This window comes from Aedes albopictus, chromosome 2 (assembly GCF_035046485.1).
Source record: "Aedes albopictus strain Foshan chromosome 2, AalbF5, whole genome shotgun sequence".
Classification (NCBI taxonomy): domain Eukaryota; kingdom Metazoa; phylum Arthropoda; class Insecta; order Diptera; family Culicidae; genus Aedes; species Aedes albopictus.
In genome coordinates this window covers 274,312,191-274,329,885 of record NC_085137.1, presented here as the reverse complement: position 1 = coordinate 274,329,885, position 17,695 = coordinate 274,312,191, and the positions used below count along the sequence as shown (strand labels likewise).

The following is a 17,695-nucleotide window of genomic DNA, read 5'->3' as shown; positions in this document are numbered from 1 at the left end:
TGGACACTGAAGACAATCCGAACCCTAACCTCAAAAACATTCACTTCCTGCAACTTCACTTGAAGAATACGGAATGTTGTTATGCCGAGTTCAATGAGTTGCAAAAGTTGATGTATGCACTGCCTCTTTCTGACGAGACTCGTGATGAGCAAGAAGAAGAAATCATCGTGTTCGAGACAACATACAACAACCTCGTCATAAAGCTGAATTCGTTGATCGCGCCGATTATTAAGGAAGAATCTCGATCCACTATACCCGCCAACGCCGCTCCTTCGGCACCAGCCGCTTCCTCCCATGCTCAGCTGCCTCCGTTAAAAGTTCCACTGCCGCAGTTCGATGGTTCCTATGAGAACTGGCTGTCTTTTAAGTGCATGTTCCAAACAATTATGGGACGGTACAAGGACGAATCTCCGGCAATAAAACTGTATCACCTCCGGAATGCACTGACGGGAAAGGCGGCTGGGATCATCGACCAAGACATCATCAATAACAACGATTATGATGCTGCTTGGGAGATGCTCACCGAACGTTTCGAGGATCTACGGCTGATCATTGATCGCCACATCGAAGCGTTGAATCGAATGCCGAAGATTGCGAAGGAAAACGCGGTTGAGTTGCGGAGATTGGTGGATAATTGCTCGAAAAATGTGGACGCGTTGAAGAATTTGGACCTCCCTGTCGAAGCTGGGGCTGGGCGAAGCCATGCTGGTCAACCTGATTTCATCGAAAATGGACAACGAAACGAGAAAAGTTTGGGAAACCAATCAAATTCCTGGTGAGCTCCCCGAGTATGGGGCAACCATGAACTTTTTGAAGGAGCGCTGTAAGGTGTTGGAGAAGATCAGCATGAACACGAAAATTAGTGCGGACATTGCAAAACCATGAATCTCCGGCAATAAAACTGTATCACCTCCGGAATGCACTGACGGGAAAGGCGGCAGGGATCATCGACCAAGACATCATCAATAACAACGATTATGATGCTGTTTGGGAGATGCTCACCGAACGTTTCGAGGATCTACGACTGATCATTGATCGCCACATCGAAGCGTTGAATCGAATGCCGAAGATTGCGAAGGAAAACGCGGTTGAGTTGCGGAGATTGGTGGATAATTGCTCGAAAAATGTGGACGCGTTGAAGAATTTGGACCTCCCTGTCGAAGGGCTGGGCGAAGCCATGCTGGTCAACCTGATTTCATCGAAAATGGACAACGAAACGAGAAAAGTTTGGGAAACCAATCAAATTCCTGGTGAGCTCCCCGAGTATGGGGCAACCATGAACTTTTTGAAGGAGCGCTGTAAGGTGTTGGAGAAGATCAGCATGAACACGAAAATTAGTGCGGACATTGCAAAACCATGCCGTCCGGCGGCGAAGAGACATACGCTGGCTACAACAGTTGGACAAAAGTGCCCAGTGTGCAAAAACGAACATGAACTGTGGAGATGCGATGACTTTAAAAAAAGTGAGTGTCAGTGAAAAGTACGATATTCTTCGTAAAAGTGGTTCCTGCTACAATTGCCTTCAAAAAGGCCATCGTACAAATGAGTGCCCTTCGTCGAGTTCCTGTAAAAAGTGCGGCAAGCGCCATCATACGTTCTTGCACCCTGAAGATGGCAAGAATGTGGCAGCGAAAACGTCAGATGTTGAAACAAAAGTCGGCAGCCGTGTCGATGAACCGCAGGTGAAAACGGCTTCGGTAGTTGAAACTGATCGGGTAGAGGCAACATCAACACTCTGTACCCACGACGAAGCGTCGAAGCATCAATGTCTACTGTCCACCGCCGTCGTCATTGCTTACGGTGGTGCAGGATTACCGTTTCCATGCAGGGTTTTGCTTGATTGTGCCTCTCAGTCGCATTTCGTCACGGAACAGTTTGCCGATATGCTGGCCTTGCGGAAGGAACCTGCTGATTACCTTGTTAGTGGGTTGGACGGAAAGAACACCAGAATAAGAACCAGAATCCAGTTGAAGATTGCATCCCGAATCAACAACTATTCCATTGTGCTGGACTGCCTCGTCACACCGAAGATCATCGGTGACTTGCCGACGCGAAATCTGGATGTTCGCAAATGGTCAGTTCCGGATAAAATCGAGCTCACCGACCCCTTGTTCTTCAAGAAGAATCGTATCGACGTTTTGATCGGAGCAGACGTTTTCTGGGACTTGCAGAAACCAAATCGTTTGAAGCTAGCTTCGGATTATCCAACAGTGACAGAAACTGAACTCGGTTGGATAGTTGGTGGGGCTTTTCCAACAACAGAGAAGCGACATCAGCGGGCCCTCTGCACGGTAGTCGAAATTGAGAACCTGGGTGATTTGCTCAACAGGTTCTGGGAAATAGAAGGACTTGCCGATTACCAACGAAGCACCACTATGGGGCTGTCCATAAACCACGTAGTCATTTTTTGGGACTTTTCAAACCCCCCCGCGTGGTCATTTGTCCATACAAAATTTTTTATGTGTCCATACAAAATGGTCATTGGCCGAACCCCCCCCCCCCCCTCATGACCACGTGGTTTATGGATAGCCCCTATGACGGATGATGAATGTCTGGAGCACTTCCGGAGCACTTTCCAGCGGGACGATGCTGGCCGATTTTTCGTTCGGCTCCCGTTCAACGAGCATAAGGCAGACATAGGCGAATCGAAGACGATGGCGGTGAAACGATTCCTAAATCTAGAACGCAAGTTAGACAGGGATCCTTCACTGAAACAGCAATACGCAGCGTTTATTCATGAGTATCAGCGATTGGGCCATATGCAGGAAATCGACCCAACAATGAGTGATAAAGACGGTTTTTATCTTCCTCACCACTGCGTCATCAAGCCGTCGAGCACAACTACGAAACTTCGAGTTGTTTTTGATGGATCGGCGAAGTCTTCCAGTGGAACGTCCATAAATGATGCCCTGATCCCGGGACCAATTGTGCAGAATGATCTGGTGGCGATACTGTTGAATTTTCGCTGCCTACGTTACGTCGTTACCGCAGACGTGCCGAAAATGTTTCGGCAGATTGGTGTGCAGCAGCCGGACAGGAAGTAGGACTAACGCATAGTGTGGAGGGATTCTTCTGATCAACCGCTGAAGTTTTTCGAGCTGCAAACTGTAACCTATGGGCTTGCCTCATCGCCGTTTCTAGTCACCATGGCACTTAAGCAGCTGGCTATCGAACATTCAGAAGAATTCCCACTGGCGGCCGCTGCCGTCGAGAAGTGTTTCTACATCGACGATGCCCTAACAGGGGCACAAACGTTGGAAGAGGCATGTCAGTTGCAACATGAACTGGTGGAGCTTTTGCGGCGTGGATGTCTCGATGCCCACAAGTGGTGTTCGAATCCGGATGTCATCCTCCAGAATGTCCCAGCTGAACTGAAAGGAGAAGGGGTGAATGTTTCCAACATCGATTCGGAGTCTATAGTGAAAACGTTAGGAGTCGCTTGGAGTCCCAAAGAAGATTGGTTTTCGTTTTGTGTGCCTCCAGACGAGTCTGGCCCAGAACAACCATTGACGCGTCGGAAGGTTTTGAGTGATGTCGCGCGGATCTACGATCCACTGGGATTAATCGGCCCGGTGTTAACGACTGCCAAGCTCTTTCTTCGGGAAATCGCCGATACAACGATCGATTGGGATTCCCCGTTACCTCAACCTATGGTGAACCGTTGGAAGGCGTTCCGTGAAGAGTTGATGAAGCTGAATGATCTACAAATTCCACGTTGGATCCTGTCGGCAACTGCCATCCGTGTTGAACTTCACGGTTTCGCGGATTCGTCAAAGCAAGCATACGGAGCTTGTTTGTATACCAGGATGCTGCAGTCGGATGGCACCTCCATCATGAAGCTCATCTGTAGCAAATCTCGAATTCTCCCGAAGCAATCAAGCCAATCGAAACCAATCACAACGTCGCTGTCGGAGCTACTCGCTGCTGTTCTGCTGTCGCGTCTAACCGATAAGTTTGTAGGATCCACTAAAATCTATTTTGCTGCCGTGAATTTGTGGAGTGATTCACAAATTGTCTTGAGTTGGCTTCGGAAGTCACCCGGTGAATTACAGCTCTTCGTGTCCAACCGTGTGAAGGAAGTGCAGAAATTGACGAAGGATTACCAATGGAATCACGTTTATACACACTCGAATCCAGCCGATATCATTTCCAGAAGCGAGCAACCAGGTGTATTGATGCGGAAACAGCTCTGGTGGAATGGACCGATTTCCATCACGACGAACCTTGATACTGCTACAACTCTTCCGGACGAAATGCTGCCTGAGCTGAAGAAGTCGGTGGTGCTCACAACCACCACCAATCAGCGAATGAAATTATTCGATGACGTTAATGATTTTGGCAAGTTGCAGCGGCACATGGCCTACTTGATACGCTTTGCGTTATTTGTTGCATCGAAACAGAAAACAGTGATAAAAGGACCTCTCCAAGCAGGAGAGCTAACTCGTGCATTGAAGGTGATTGTTCGACTGGTGCAAGCTGAAGCCTTTCCCAACAAGATAGCGGCCTTGAGACGAGGTGAAAACGAGAAGCATCGATTGAAAACACTACATCCATTCCTTGACGCTGACGACTATATTCTTCGAGTTGGTGGGCGTATCAAGCATGCGTTAATTCCGTTCGACAGTCGCCATCAGATGTTGCTCCCTGCCAAACATCCCGTAACCGAAAATCTGATCCGACATCTGCACATCGAAAACCTTTGGGACAGCGGGCACTGCTAGCAGTAATCAGACAACGTTTCTGGCCTTTGAATGCAAAATCAACCATTAGAAAGGTAATTCACTCTTGCACTACTTGTTTTCGTGCAGACCCAATCAAAACGACCCAGTTGATGGGTAATCTACCGTCGTATCGTGTTCAACCGGCGCCGGCCTTCACTCGAACTGGGATTGACTTCGCTGGTCCATTTTCAACCAAATCGACCACACAGGCAAGGCGGCCGATGGTAACGAAGGGCTATGTGTGCCTGTTCGTTTGCATGAGCACGAGAGCCATACATATTGAGCTGGTGTCAAATCTATCGTCGGAGGCATTTTTGGCAGCGTTGAGAAGGTTTGTTAGCCGACGGGGACTAACGTCTACGATCTTTTCGGACAATGCAACGAATTTTGTGGGTGCGGATGGCGAGCTGGAAGAGTTGAGACGACTTTTTGAAAGCGACCTACATCAGAAGCAACTGAATCAGTTCTATAGCAGTAAGGGAATTGATTGGCGATTCATCCCCCCTCGTAGTCCACATTTTGGTGGAATATGGGAGGCGGGGGTAAGGTCCATCAAGCATCATCTAAAGCGGATCGTGGGCACTCGTCGTTTAACGTTTGAGGAACTGTATACAACATTAACACAAATTGAAGCGGTCTTGAATTCAAGGCCGTTGACGCCAGTTTCTGATGACCCAAGCGATCTGACTGCCATTACGCCTGCACATTTTTTGATCGGAAGAACAATGCAGGCTATTCCCGAACCATCCTATCTCAACCTCAGGGAGTCGACGTTATCAAGATGGCAGCTAGTTCAGAGTATGCAACAACAGTTCTGGAAAAGATGGACTACTGAATATCTACCGGAATTGCAAAATCGCCAGAAGTGGCATCATCTGACCAAGATCAAACCTGGAGCCTTAGTATTGCTGATTGACAAAAATGCTCCGCCAGCGCAGTGGCTTCTAGGACGTATTGTAGCGCTGCATACTGGACAGGACAACGTTACTAGAGTCGTGACGGTCAAGACTAATAGGGGAGAATGCAAACGTGCCGTAACGGAAATTTGTCTTCTACCATTGGACGACGATCAAGATCTGGACCGGAAGGAAGTGTTGAAATCCTAGATTCCAACGCCGGGGAGAATGTTGGGTGCAATATTTCAATTACAGTGGTTTTTCGGTTTTATCACGCTCAAAAAAAATTTACCGTGATATAAACGAAACCGTGAATTTGGCGAAACGAGAAATAAATGTAATTTTTTTATCCAAAATTGTTCAGCTGCAAAATATATAAGTCGTAGCTTACATTTATTACCTGTTTTGGTGGACTGGACAATGCTGTATTGATTTTATATTGATTGCGGAATGTTTTAAAACAAGTGTGATAAAAACAAAATGAAAATCATGATAAAATCGAACGGAAAACCGTGAATTTGGGCGAGTAGTGATTAAAATGATTAGTGATAAAACCGAAACGCCACTGTACTGAAATCAGACAACACCGAAATGGATTAACTGTGTTTATTTTTCTTGAATTATTTCTGTTTCCATTTTAGAATAGAACGAAAGTCAAACGAGACACAAGTGCTTTTGTGTGCCGAAGATTAATTCCGAAAATTAACCCAGAATAATTACAGTCCACTGAACGATTGAGATCAACAGTTCTTTTTAAGGAATGTTGAGGATTCAAAAGAAAACTTTTAATTTTTATGAAATGCTAGGGGCAAAATGAGGAAAACTGAGAACTTGGAAACAGTTTTAAGGATTTTAGGAGATTTCGAGGTTTTTTCATGGAATGTTGGGGATTCCTGAGGAAACTTTGGAATTTTTTTCAAATGCTAGGGGCAAAATGAGGATATGAGTATTGTGTTATTCTTTGCTGTGCATGCATCGCTCCTGTAAGGGGTGAGTATCTCAGCATAATCGATCGCGTTCGCTATTGTCTCGCGTGAAAATCAAAACAATAGATGCGCGGGTGTTTAGTGTTCAGTATTGTGTTGTTCTTTGCTGTGCATGCTGTCGTATCCGCACGATTTCATACAAAAACTCGCGTTCATTTCGCAGCGCATCAAAAATGCATCCTACCGCTACAAATTTAGTTAAAAACTGACATCCTATTCATTCACGGCAGCCGTCGTCCCCCTCGAGTCAACGCACCGTCATGCGAGGTACATGTACCTCGAGTTTACCTATCTCACTTACTCACATCATTCATAATCATCCATTTCATTCACGCGTTGGCTGTATGATCAACGAGCCGACGGCGAGGCGGACGGCAGACTCGAGCCAGCTTTTGCTCCAATGAAAGCACAGAACAAAAGCTCTCATGCGCAGGCTATGCGATGTTTTTTTTTCGCATAAAGTACACTGCACAACATCGCGCATAAACTTTTCGGAGCTGGGGACTTCGAAGGTGATGATTTTGTTTGCGGCACAGAGAACAGACATCCAGGCTAGAACAAATTTCATTCGGAAAGTTGTGTAAGGATTTGAATCTTTACTTGAGTAAGGTTGCAAACCAATACACGATGACAACACTAACGCCACCAAACACCATATTGCCACAGTCAGTGGTGAATTGAAACATTTCAAGTGGTGAATTAAATTAGTATGGGGAATTAACCGATTGCAGCGCCACGCTATTGCCACTTGAGTTGCCGATTTCAAATGGCCGTTAAATTCCTTACACAGTTTCGGAACTGGACTTGGATGTCTGTTCTCTGTGTTTGCGGTTTTCTGTGAGAAAGTGATGGAGCTTTTTTCACTCATACTCCCATAAGAAACCCCGCAGGAAGAAAGAGTGTTTCCTGGCTCATCAATTTTCGTAGTCGCGAATAAAGTTTGTATTTTGCACTAAAAAAATAATTACTTCAACGAAATAGCATGCTCAAATATTCTTACCTAATATTAACACAAATAAATTATTCCTCAAACTTGCTTAATATAAGTTATGTTGATATAAAATCTCTACTCACTACATTCGCCTCTTTCTCTATCCTAAAAATTAAAAAAAAATTTTTACAAGCAATTTAAAACATTCACTGTAGTCAGTCATAATAAAGATACCATCATAAGGTTTTTCGGTAATTTTCATTGTCATGCCTCCATACCATCTTTACAATTTAAGTTTTTAAACATGTCTCAAAGCAACAGTATTGTTTACATACATACAATTCGAATAGTACGCGGTATTGTTGAACCGTCTCCATTACGGAGCGTGTATGGTGTTGGTTTATTAGGGCAGATATGATAATGTTTCTTTTTAATGGTAATAATGAAGCTAGAGTAAAAATGTGAGTACATATGTATTTTATTAAATTTTTAACATTCTCTAATTCTAATACAACACCTTCAAGTTTAACTTTTTTTTAGCATAAAGCAATCATGCAAAAAAAAATCTATAATGCCCACAATCAATATATTTCAACAATATTTGTATATTGAACTACAATTGGCTCCTAAAGTCCTATCGGGATTCTTGTTTTAAACCACAATATATGGTTCAAGAGTACATATTTACTCATTTTTAACGTTTTTTTTTAACCATAGTTGAAAATATATAATTTTTATTTTTTTAGCCTTTTGTCTCGTCCCTAGCTTATAACACATACTTTGAGTGATTTTTTTCACCGTGTATGTCAGATAGGAACATTTTTGAAATCCCAGTGCGAAAAATGTCGAGCTCAGTCACACAAAGTTGACCTCAAATGTCAAAGTAAAACTATTTACCAATTTACTTATTTCGATTTTTCTCATTATTCCTTTGTTTTTCAAGTTCAAGTCAAGTACAATTCCGATTAGAATACCATGCTTGATCGTATTATTCAATATAAGCGAGATTTCGTCTTTAATTTTAGGACCCTATTGCTTATTTACCTCACTCGTTTGAGTGAAGTAAACTAAATTCCGTAAAGTATACATTGAAATTAGAATCATTCAATTCCATCTTCAAAACTTACTGTATTTACCCTACTTATCCTAAAACTGAAAATTCTAACTTAACCACACTCTTAGTTCTCTGTCGAACAAAAAAAATCGAATAAATTAAGTCAAGCTTATTTTACGAAATCTTCTTCTTAAGGAACTGTTTTTAAGATACTGTCTTGAAGGGTAAAACCAATCATGTCCCATGTTTTCTTTTCAAACTATCCATTATCTCTGATCTCAAATAAACGTGTTTTCCTGGCTCAATTTGTCCAATCGGCCATCAAAACCAAAACATATTCCAACGCTTTCTCAGATGTTTGACTTGCTAGGCTTCCTTTTGCAACTACTCACAATTTCTGATCTCAAACACGCTCTTATCTATTGAGTTTTCCAGGGTCAATGTGTCCAATCGAGCATCAAAAGCAGAACATGTTTCAACGCTTTCTTAGATATTTTTCATGATAGGTTTTCTTTTCCAACTATTTCAAATTTCTGATCTCAAACACGCTCTCTTGGATTGAGTTTTCCAGGCGCAATGTGTCCAATCGAGCATCAAAACCAGAACATATTCCAATGCTTTCTTAGATGTTCTACTTTCTAGGTTTTCTTTTCCAACTATAGGGCAGTGCATGAAATTATCTCCTTCTCTTTCACTCTTACAGAAATTTTGTAAACAACAAGGCCACGAAACGTCAAAATCCCATACAAAATCAAAACAGTGCAGTGCCCTATTCACAATATCTGATCTCAATCACGCTCGCATCTATTGAGTATTCCAGGCTCAATGTGTCAATCGAGCATCAAAACTCGAACATATTCCATCGCTTTTCTAGATTTTCTACATGCTAGGTTTTCTTTTCCAACGATTACAAATTTCTGATCTAAAACACGCTCTCTTGGATTTAGTTTTCGAGACTCAATGTGTCCAATTGAGCATCAAAAATCGAGTGGAAGTGTGGAAATTGTAATGGAGCGTGAGTAAAAGTTGTGGCAGAAAAACTTCCAAAAGTGGTTGATCCATGTCGTGAAAAATTGCCAATATTGTTCCAAAGTTAACTTAAATCTGTGATCTATAGTTGGACAGAGCAGTCCTGGTAACCGATTTTGACCATAAAAGACGCTTTTATATTCGGTTTGTGAATTTGTGATATCTCGCCAATTCGCCTCTCTACAACTGCACACCCGAAACAATCACGGATTTGACAAGCAACATACACCATGAAGATCTCAGCTTATCCGACCTGGCCAAGATGATGCAAGATTTACTGCGCGGTTATGTGAATGAAATACTCAACCTTATCGAAATAACCATATCTCAACTGAAAGCACATTTCTCTGGCCTTCTTGCACACTGAAAGTTATACATACTGATCGTGTTTCTATTGATGGAGCTGGTGCTGTTGTTGTTGTTGTTGGAGCTGCTGCTGGTGCTGTTGGTGTTCAAGGTGGTTGGTGCTGCCTGTTGCTGTTGTTCTGCTTCATCGCTGTGATCTGCTATTACGAAAGTGCTAATCGTCTTTGCTGATTTTCAAAATCACTTAGGAAGTTTTTTGAGTCATAATGATTTATGTTATCGAATATGGATGTATTTAGGCATATGATTAGTTTAAGTTTTGCTTCTCACAGACACCTTTTTTTGGATGTTGCTTTATCTGTCCCTGACTATGATAATGGTTGATTCCGGTACATTGAACAGCTCCCTTTCGGATGTGAGTCTTCCTGGGGTGCACCTTAAAGTCTGCATAACCTTCGAACAAGCTATCAGTCTGCTGTATGAATGTACAAAGTATTTGTGCGAGAAGAATGATTAAATTTGATGAATTACAGTCTAAAGCCTGTATCCGCAATAATCGGGACACAGAAATACAGCTGTAACTCTGCAATAAATACATTAAAATTGCTCAAATTTGGCCTAATAGCATCTTAAGATGTGTTCATTTAACCCAGTGGTCCTCAGCCTTAGGGTCCATGCGGGCCAAAACTGAATTTTGCAATGAGACTGCGGGCCTCAAGGTATCAATAATTCGTTTAGTACATTTTTCAATATTTAAAAATGCCCCATTCTCCGAAAGTCAGTTACCCGAATGACCCATTTCCGCATGGCTTCTTTATACAAAGTAATCGCCAATAATAAAATTAAGCCATTGGGAACAACATGGTGTACAAAAGATCAAGTAGCAATAACACAGGAAGCGATTGCCTTTCTTGATTTTACAATGATTTTTTTTTTAAGTTTTGCCTTAATCCTGTGTTTTTAATACCAGACTGAGACTAACTTTTGAGAAGAACATTTTTAAATTTAACTTCAATTTGATGTTTTCTCCATACCCTACTAACAAAAGTAGCTGCATAAAAGCTTATGGAGCATGCGCTTTTGAAGGGAAGCTTGTTTAAGCTTTAATATAGCAAAAATGTTAGTTGGGATATCGAGTTTGAAAAATGCTGAATCTACCACAATAAAGCTGATATTCCTTTATCAGCTCTTAGAGTTTCAAAGCTTAAACGTGGGAAATAATCGGCTATGTTTTTAGAAATGGGTAAACTTCTCGAGTTTAACATATTTTTGGACAAGAGTAGCATAGAAAATTTTAATTGAACTAAACTTATATATTTTAAGAACCCCCATTTCAAACTTTTTAATGATCAGTAATTTTTCTTGGCAAAAGTGTGATCGAAGTGAATTTCAGAATAATTTGATAAAACACATTGTTGATTCGGAAAAGCTTGTAGGATTAAAGAACTTTATGCAAGGCTAGGTGCAAGGTGCTAATATTTCAAAACAATAAATAAAATACTGTTAAAGTTTTCCTTCTAGTTATGCAATCTTTTAGCGGGCCTCATTTTAACATATTTCAAAATCTGTTTGCGGGCCGCACTAAACCTTCTCGAGGGCCGCATGCGGCCCGCGGGCCGCAGTTTGGTGACCACTGATTTAACCTACAAAATTTCATGTGAATCGGTGCAGTACTTTATTTTGTAACAATGAAAGAATGTGCGCCATTGAATTTTGTACAGCCCCTAGTTTTGCTTGTCAGCGCTGTAACTTTTGAATTTGGCAAAGGAAATGGTTGAAATTTTGAACACAAACCTCTCAATCTACATTTGTTGCATAGGCAAAATTTCAAAAACATCGATGGACTATCAACAATTCTATAGTCGAAACATGTATTGGGACTGAACGTGATTTTAGCCCCTCAAACAGCGATTAGTCAGCACCCTTTATTGTTTTGACTGTACTATTTAAAGTACTATACCAAAAATCATCAAGTTTTGCAGGCATAATATACACATATGTGACTACCTTCTGTGAAAATTTCATGAAAATTGGCAGAGAAATTCAAAAGTTATGAATTGGCAAATATCGCACATGGAAAACACGACAAATTTTCACTAACACTCACCCGTATCAACACCAGTAGCTTTCAAACTAATTGATAAAAGTTAATGAAATTTTGCAAAAAAGTGTCTCTATAAGTATCAAAGCTGCTAACGAAATTTTATAATTATCATCACAAAACTTTGAACTGTAGCGTAGAAGAACCATCTATTATGCGAATGAAAATTGGTCATGATTGTACAAAATGCTTAAAACCACGTCTGTTTGTTTTTCATCTACAGTTAAAAGTAATGCATAGATTTTTATGAAATTTGGCACAAATAATAAACATACACCAAAGAGTTCTCAGTCAATTATTTGGTCAATATTACCGATTCATTACAGAGCTACAGCCGTACTTCTGTGTCCCGATTATTGCGGATACATGCTTTATTATTAGGACAGCCAATGTCGATGTCATTTGCATTGTTGAGTCATGGTTGAATGATAAAGTGAACGATAGTAATGTTTCTATTGATGGTTATAGTGCAGTAAGGCATGATCGAATTAGAAAACAAGGTGGAGGTATTCTAATTTTTATCAACAGTCGTATAAAACATAGAATCGTTGAAGTTTCTTGCAATGCGGTAGACGTTGATAACACGGAATTCATTTTTATCGAGCTTGTTGTAGCCCGCTCTAGAATATTGCTAGGTGTGTTTTATAATCCGCCCAATCTCTCGTGCAATGAGTTAATCTATATATCTATATATATAAAAATGCAGTGGCATACGTGGGACCGCGCATAACTTGCGAACGGATGGACCGATTTGGGTCGTCTAAGTTTTGTTCTGTTAGTTTTCACCCAAGGAAGGTTTATGAGGCCTGAAACATGAAGAAATTTGGAGTTTTTTTGAAAATCGGGTTTTTGTGCATTTTGAACGGGGACTTGGACTTGACTAGAGACTTGAAACGTCAAAAAACGCAGTAGGCAAAACTAAGTTTGCCGGGTACAGCTAGTTTTTGATAAAATAAGTACAATTGGTGTAGCATACGACAACATTATCTTGTCAGGAGATTTTAATACTAATGTTTTAAACTGTTGTACTAGAAAAGTTAGTAATTTTATATCTGTTCTCGATTCACTCGATCTCATCAATTCTGGCATTGAACCAACTTTTTTTTCATAGTAATGGAGCTTCTCAGCTTGACCTAATATTGACAAACATGCCAGATAAGCTCATTCGCTTTATCTAGTATGACACTTTTTGACCAATGCCAAATATTTGACCACTTTTGACAGTTAAATTTTGACCAAGGTGTACCTGGCAAACAAAAATATTTGTCACTCTTGAAAAACGAATAGGCCTTTTCATGTGACAGATCCGTGCATGCATTTGTTTACAAAGCTTGAACAACAGCTGCTAACAAGAACGTGTCATCTTCATAGAAGAACTGTCAAACGCCCGAACAATCAGCTGATTTAAGACGTCAAATGAAAAGGCCCATAGGAACAAACAGAGCCAAACAACCTGCCAAAATTTATCTGTCAAAGGTGGTCAAATATTTGGCATCTTGTCAAAGAGTGTAATAGCACCCTTTAATCAAGTGAGTGTTCCGGGAATATCCAATCACGATCTTATATTTGGTTCTTTTGACTATGATTGCACGGTTTGTGAGAGGAGCGTCACATATAGGGACTACAAAAACATCAATCCTGTTTTTGTGCTTGATAATTTTTATGAAATTCCTTGGCATCAATTTTTTGACTCGGATGACCCAAATATGTTACTAGAGTTTTTCAACAATAACATCAAAAGATTATTTGAGGCTTCTGTTCCTCTGAGGTCATTTCGTCCCAAGAAACCATATAACCCGTGGTTTAATGCCGAGATTCAACGTGCTATCATTGATCGAAATCTTATGCATCGTATGTGGAAGAGATCCAATGAACAGACTGATTTTAATTTGTATAAAAGAATGCGTAACCGAGTAACCGCTTTGGTGAAAAAAGCTAGAAAAACTTATTTTGATAGTTTGTTTGACTCAGAAATGACAAGTGATCAGTTTTGGAACAAAATAAAAAGTTTAGGTCTTATTAAAAAGAAGAACGATGAAGCATGTCACCATTCAGCTAGTGATATTAATAGATTCTTTACATCTAATTTTTCCCACTCAAGTAACAGCCCAAGGACTGATATAATGTATGTGTTAGATCAACATTTGTTTTTAATGAAATCGACGAGATAGATGTTGTCAATGCTGTATACGAAATTAAGTCAAATGCTGTTGGATTAGATGAAATACCCATAAAATTTATAAAACTTATTTTACCAATTATTCTCAAACCTATTACACACTTGTTCAACTGCATCATTAATACCAGCACATTTCCCGAGGGATGGAAATTATCAAAAATAATTCCGATAAAAAAGAAACCAAATTCAGATTCTTTATCAAATATGCGTCCGATTTCTATTTTATGCGCATTGTCAAAAGCATTTGAACGTGTGATAAAAAATCAGATCTGTTCTTATGTAAATAGAGAAAACTTGCTCTCTCCGTACCAATCGGGATACCGATCTGGTTATAGTAACAAAACGGCAATGCTTAAAGTAATAGGACGCAATCAGTGAAGTACCAGATTGAAAGTAGTGAGCTGGATTTTTGTATTGTGAGATGATCAATTCTCCGTTTCTGCAATGAAATGGTGCAAATAGCGTGAGTTATATGATTTCTGGACTAATTTGATGCTGTTTGAGCAAAACTTTGGATAACTGTGTTGTTGAAGTTGCAAGAAAAAATAATACAACAACACAGTTATCCAAAGTTTTGCTCAAACAGCATCAAATTAGCCAAGAAATCATATAACCCACACGCTGTTTGCACCATTTCATTGCAGAAACGGAGAATTGATCATCTCACCATACAAAAATCCAGCTCACTACTTTCAATCTAGTACTTCACTGATTGCTTCCTATTGACGACATTGCTATTGTTTTAGATAGTGGTCACCCCGTAGTGATGATTCTGTTAGATTATTCTAAAGCTTTTGATGCAATATCGCATGTTCAGTTATATAATAAACTTAAAAATAATTTTGGATTCTCTGATACTGCTGTCTGTTTAATACGATCGTACTTGTCGGAACGTCAACAAGCTGTTTTCCATAATGGCATTCTTTCTAGTTTCTTGCCCATTTTATCGGGAGTTCCACAAGGCTCGGTGTTGGGGCCAATTCTGTTTTCACTGTATGTGAATGACCTTCCCAACATTTTGAAACGTTGTTACATCCATATGTTTGCAGATGATGTGTGTGGTAGACAGCGCAAGTCGTTAGTATATCCCGCCTCCGCATATATTTGTGGGTTGTGTATTGGTGCCACCTCACTGATACCGACGCTTCGACTAACCGCGGAGCGAACACATTCAGTCATTCTGATGCTTAGACGCGTGTGCTTCGGATCTCGGTACCACAAGTTGGCAACGAGGGTGATAAAAATAAAAATAAAATAAATAGGTTGTGGTCCACAACTTGTGGAAGACCAGTCCTAAGTGAAAATAATGTGTGTAGCCATTAGCCTGGTACACGGTTTATATCAGAAAATATAAAAAATGGAAAAACTGCAACTCCTGTATACTTTTTGAGTTCCATTTTGGTCCCATATCAACTGTGCAAAATTTCAGATCGATCGAAGAAACTATATTTTAGCGCCAGCCATTCTTAATTTTTCATATGATTTACTATGGGGAAAATTTACTTCTTCAAAGAAAAATCGCTTGAGGTCACCCATTGATCCCTAAAAATAAGCCGTTGAATGATTTATGTAGAAAACTTCACGAGGAATCAGACCTCCCAAGACCACAAAGCGATGCGACATTCGTGGAAAAAGTTATTAAGCCTTACCCGATCGATAAAATGACGAGATTTTATTATTTATTGTTATTCCTTACGTGTTAAACAGCGTTTGCATGCCATTCGGTTTTCAGTCAATAACTTTTTCCACGTGCCTTAGATCGCTTTGCGCTCTTCGGAGGGTTTGTTCCTCTTAAAATTCCGAAAAGAAATCATTCATCGATATATTTTTAAGGGGCAACCTGGGGCGATTTTTCTTTGAAAAAGTGATTTTCCCCATAGCAAATCGTATGAAAACTTAAAACGGCTGGCGCTAAAATATAGTTTCTCCGATCGAGCTGAAACTTTGCACAGTTGCTATGGGGCTAAAATGGAACTCAAAAAGTGTACAGGAGTAAAATGTCTTTTTGTGTTCCACGCTAGTAGCCATACAAAAAAAAATCGATGTGAAAATAATGAAAAAAAAGCGTAAATGAAGATGGGGAAAATTGTGATCGACCACGCTCGTGATACGCCATGTTGAAAATGAAACATGCAGTGATGAAAAATAAATGTTCGGCAATCTATATGACCAACGGTGAAAAAAAAAGTATAAAATGAAAGAAAAGTTGGAATATGTGCTCTGTGAAGTGAAAAATAAAACAAAATAATGGTTTTTGAAGCGGCATATTTGGTGATGTGGGCCATTGAAATTGTGATTTGATGCAGGAAGGCTTGCGGGCTAACGGAGTGGCTGCTATGTGCAATCCTTGCCCGCTGTATTGCAGGATGTTTTAGTGTTTTGGTAAGCTGCTTCAGGCGAGTTCATTCATGTTTAGCATCGTTCGCGGTTTTCAAGGTATGTACAAGCCTATTCATAAGAGTGGTTTTGGATGGCGTCATTTGTGCTGCACGGAGGAGGTTTTTGTTGTTTTCTTTGGTCGTCAATAGTGACGCTTGACGGTGTAATGGAGTGTGGGTCAGCGGTAGCCGTGTACTGTTGAAACGCGACAAGCTCACATGTTCAGATGTAAGCGTTCACACTCGCTACCACGTGGGCTTAACAAAGTGCGCGCGCTCCGCGCATCATCTGCGATGCGTGTATGAATGTGATGTCAGCCGTGCACTGGTAGCAGTGGTAACTTGTATGACAGTATTACTGCTCTATGGACGGATGAAAAACGACGGCATGGGTGAGTCCGACGAACAAATGCACGGAGAACCAAAGTGAGAGATTTGTTTTCATTGTGAGAGTTTGACCGTGAATTGGATTTTCGACCGTGTGATTCCGATCACTGGTTGTTTGAGCGTTCGGAAAGGAAGTCTAATAGGAACGAAGCATGCAGGATGGAACGTGATTCGAGAGAAGTGAACAGTGAGTGTTGACCTTGATAGCGCAGTCAGTGGTTTATAGTGGGCAATGAGGTGTCTGTATTGAGGTTTCTTGTATGACTGTTATTTTTTGTGTTTCTCATTTTTGGTTTCGCTCTACGACACTGCACTGTCAATAGAGAAACTAAGGTGAATCTTTCCGCTCATAGTGGCAAACGTTAGCCAGCTCGTGGGTCAGGTCAAAGCACCGACATGCACCCTACATTGCAGAGATTTAACCTAAGTTGACACAGTTTTTTTCCCATTTGACACAGAGTGTTTCGGGTACTTGAAAATTAGTTTTCTTTCTTTGTTCCATTACTTCCTATGTGATTAGATTCACTGGTTGGAAGATGTTCTTTCATGTCGGTGTCACTTAAAAAAAATCAGTTCGGAAAGGTGTTTCTTAAGTTGATTTCATTCTCATACTGGTGTATGACGGGTTTGCGGTGGTTCTCATTTCGTAAGACATGGGCTTGTTGACAGGAGGATTTGTTCAAGATGTTCGACTAGGACATGTTTTTGATCCTAAAGTCATCCGCAG

At 40.7% G+C, this 17,695-nt stretch overlaps 3 protein-coding genes across 3 annotated transcripts; all 3 read left to right on the top strand.

Annotated features, from left to right (window-relative positions):
- The first annotated feature begins 994 nt into the window (after window positions 1–994).
- Window positions 995–3,044, top strand: LOC134286567 (uncharacterized). The gene is made up of 3 exons (XM_062848197.1): window positions 995–1,463; window positions 1,531–2,329; window positions 2,570–3,044. The coding sequence occupies exons 1-3, from the start codon at window positions 995–997 to the stop codon at window positions 3,042–3,044; spliced, it is 1,743 nt and encodes a 580-aa protein (XP_062704181.1).
- Window positions 3,045–3,146: 102 nt separating this feature from the next.
- LOC134286566 (uncharacterized) lies at window positions 3,147–4,721 on the top strand. The gene has a single exon (XM_062848196.1). It carries the CDS (start codon window positions 3,147–3,149, stop codon window positions 4,719–4,721), a length of 1,575 nt encoding a protein of 524 aa, XP_062704180.1.
- Window positions 4,722–4,831: 110 nt separating this feature from the next.
- On the top strand, window positions 4,832–5,827 carry LOC134286565 (uncharacterized). The gene has a single exon (XM_062848195.1). It carries the CDS (start codon window positions 4,832–4,834, stop codon window positions 5,825–5,827), a length of 996 nt encoding a protein of 331 aa, XP_062704179.1.
- The last annotated feature ends 11,868 nt before the right edge of the window (window positions 5,828–17,695 follow it).

What these genes read in the sequence shown, in the direction of transcription:
- LOC134286567 (XM_062848197.1), top strand. Translation starts at nt 995, where the DNA reads ATGCTCACCGAACGTTTCGAGGATCTACGACTGATCATTGATCGCCAC. An exon ending in ATGCGATGACTTTAAAAAAA is followed by an intron (nt 1,464 to 1,530) that starts GTGAGTGTCAGT and finishes GCCTTCAAAAAG; the next exon opens with GCCATCGTACAAATGAGTGC. An exon ending in CTGGGTGATTTGCTCAACAG is followed by an intron (nt 2,330 to 2,569) that starts GTTCTGGGAAAT and finishes GCACTTCCGGAG; the next exon opens with CACTTTCCAGCGGGACGATG.
- LOC134286566 (XM_062848196.1), top strand. Translation starts at nt 3,147, where the DNA reads ATGGCACTTAAGCAGCTGGCTATCGAACATTCAGAAGAATTCCCACTG.
- LOC134286565 (XM_062848195.1), top strand. Translation starts at nt 4,832, where the DNA reads ATGGGTAATCTACCGTCGTATCGTGTTCAACCGGCGCCGGCCTTCACT.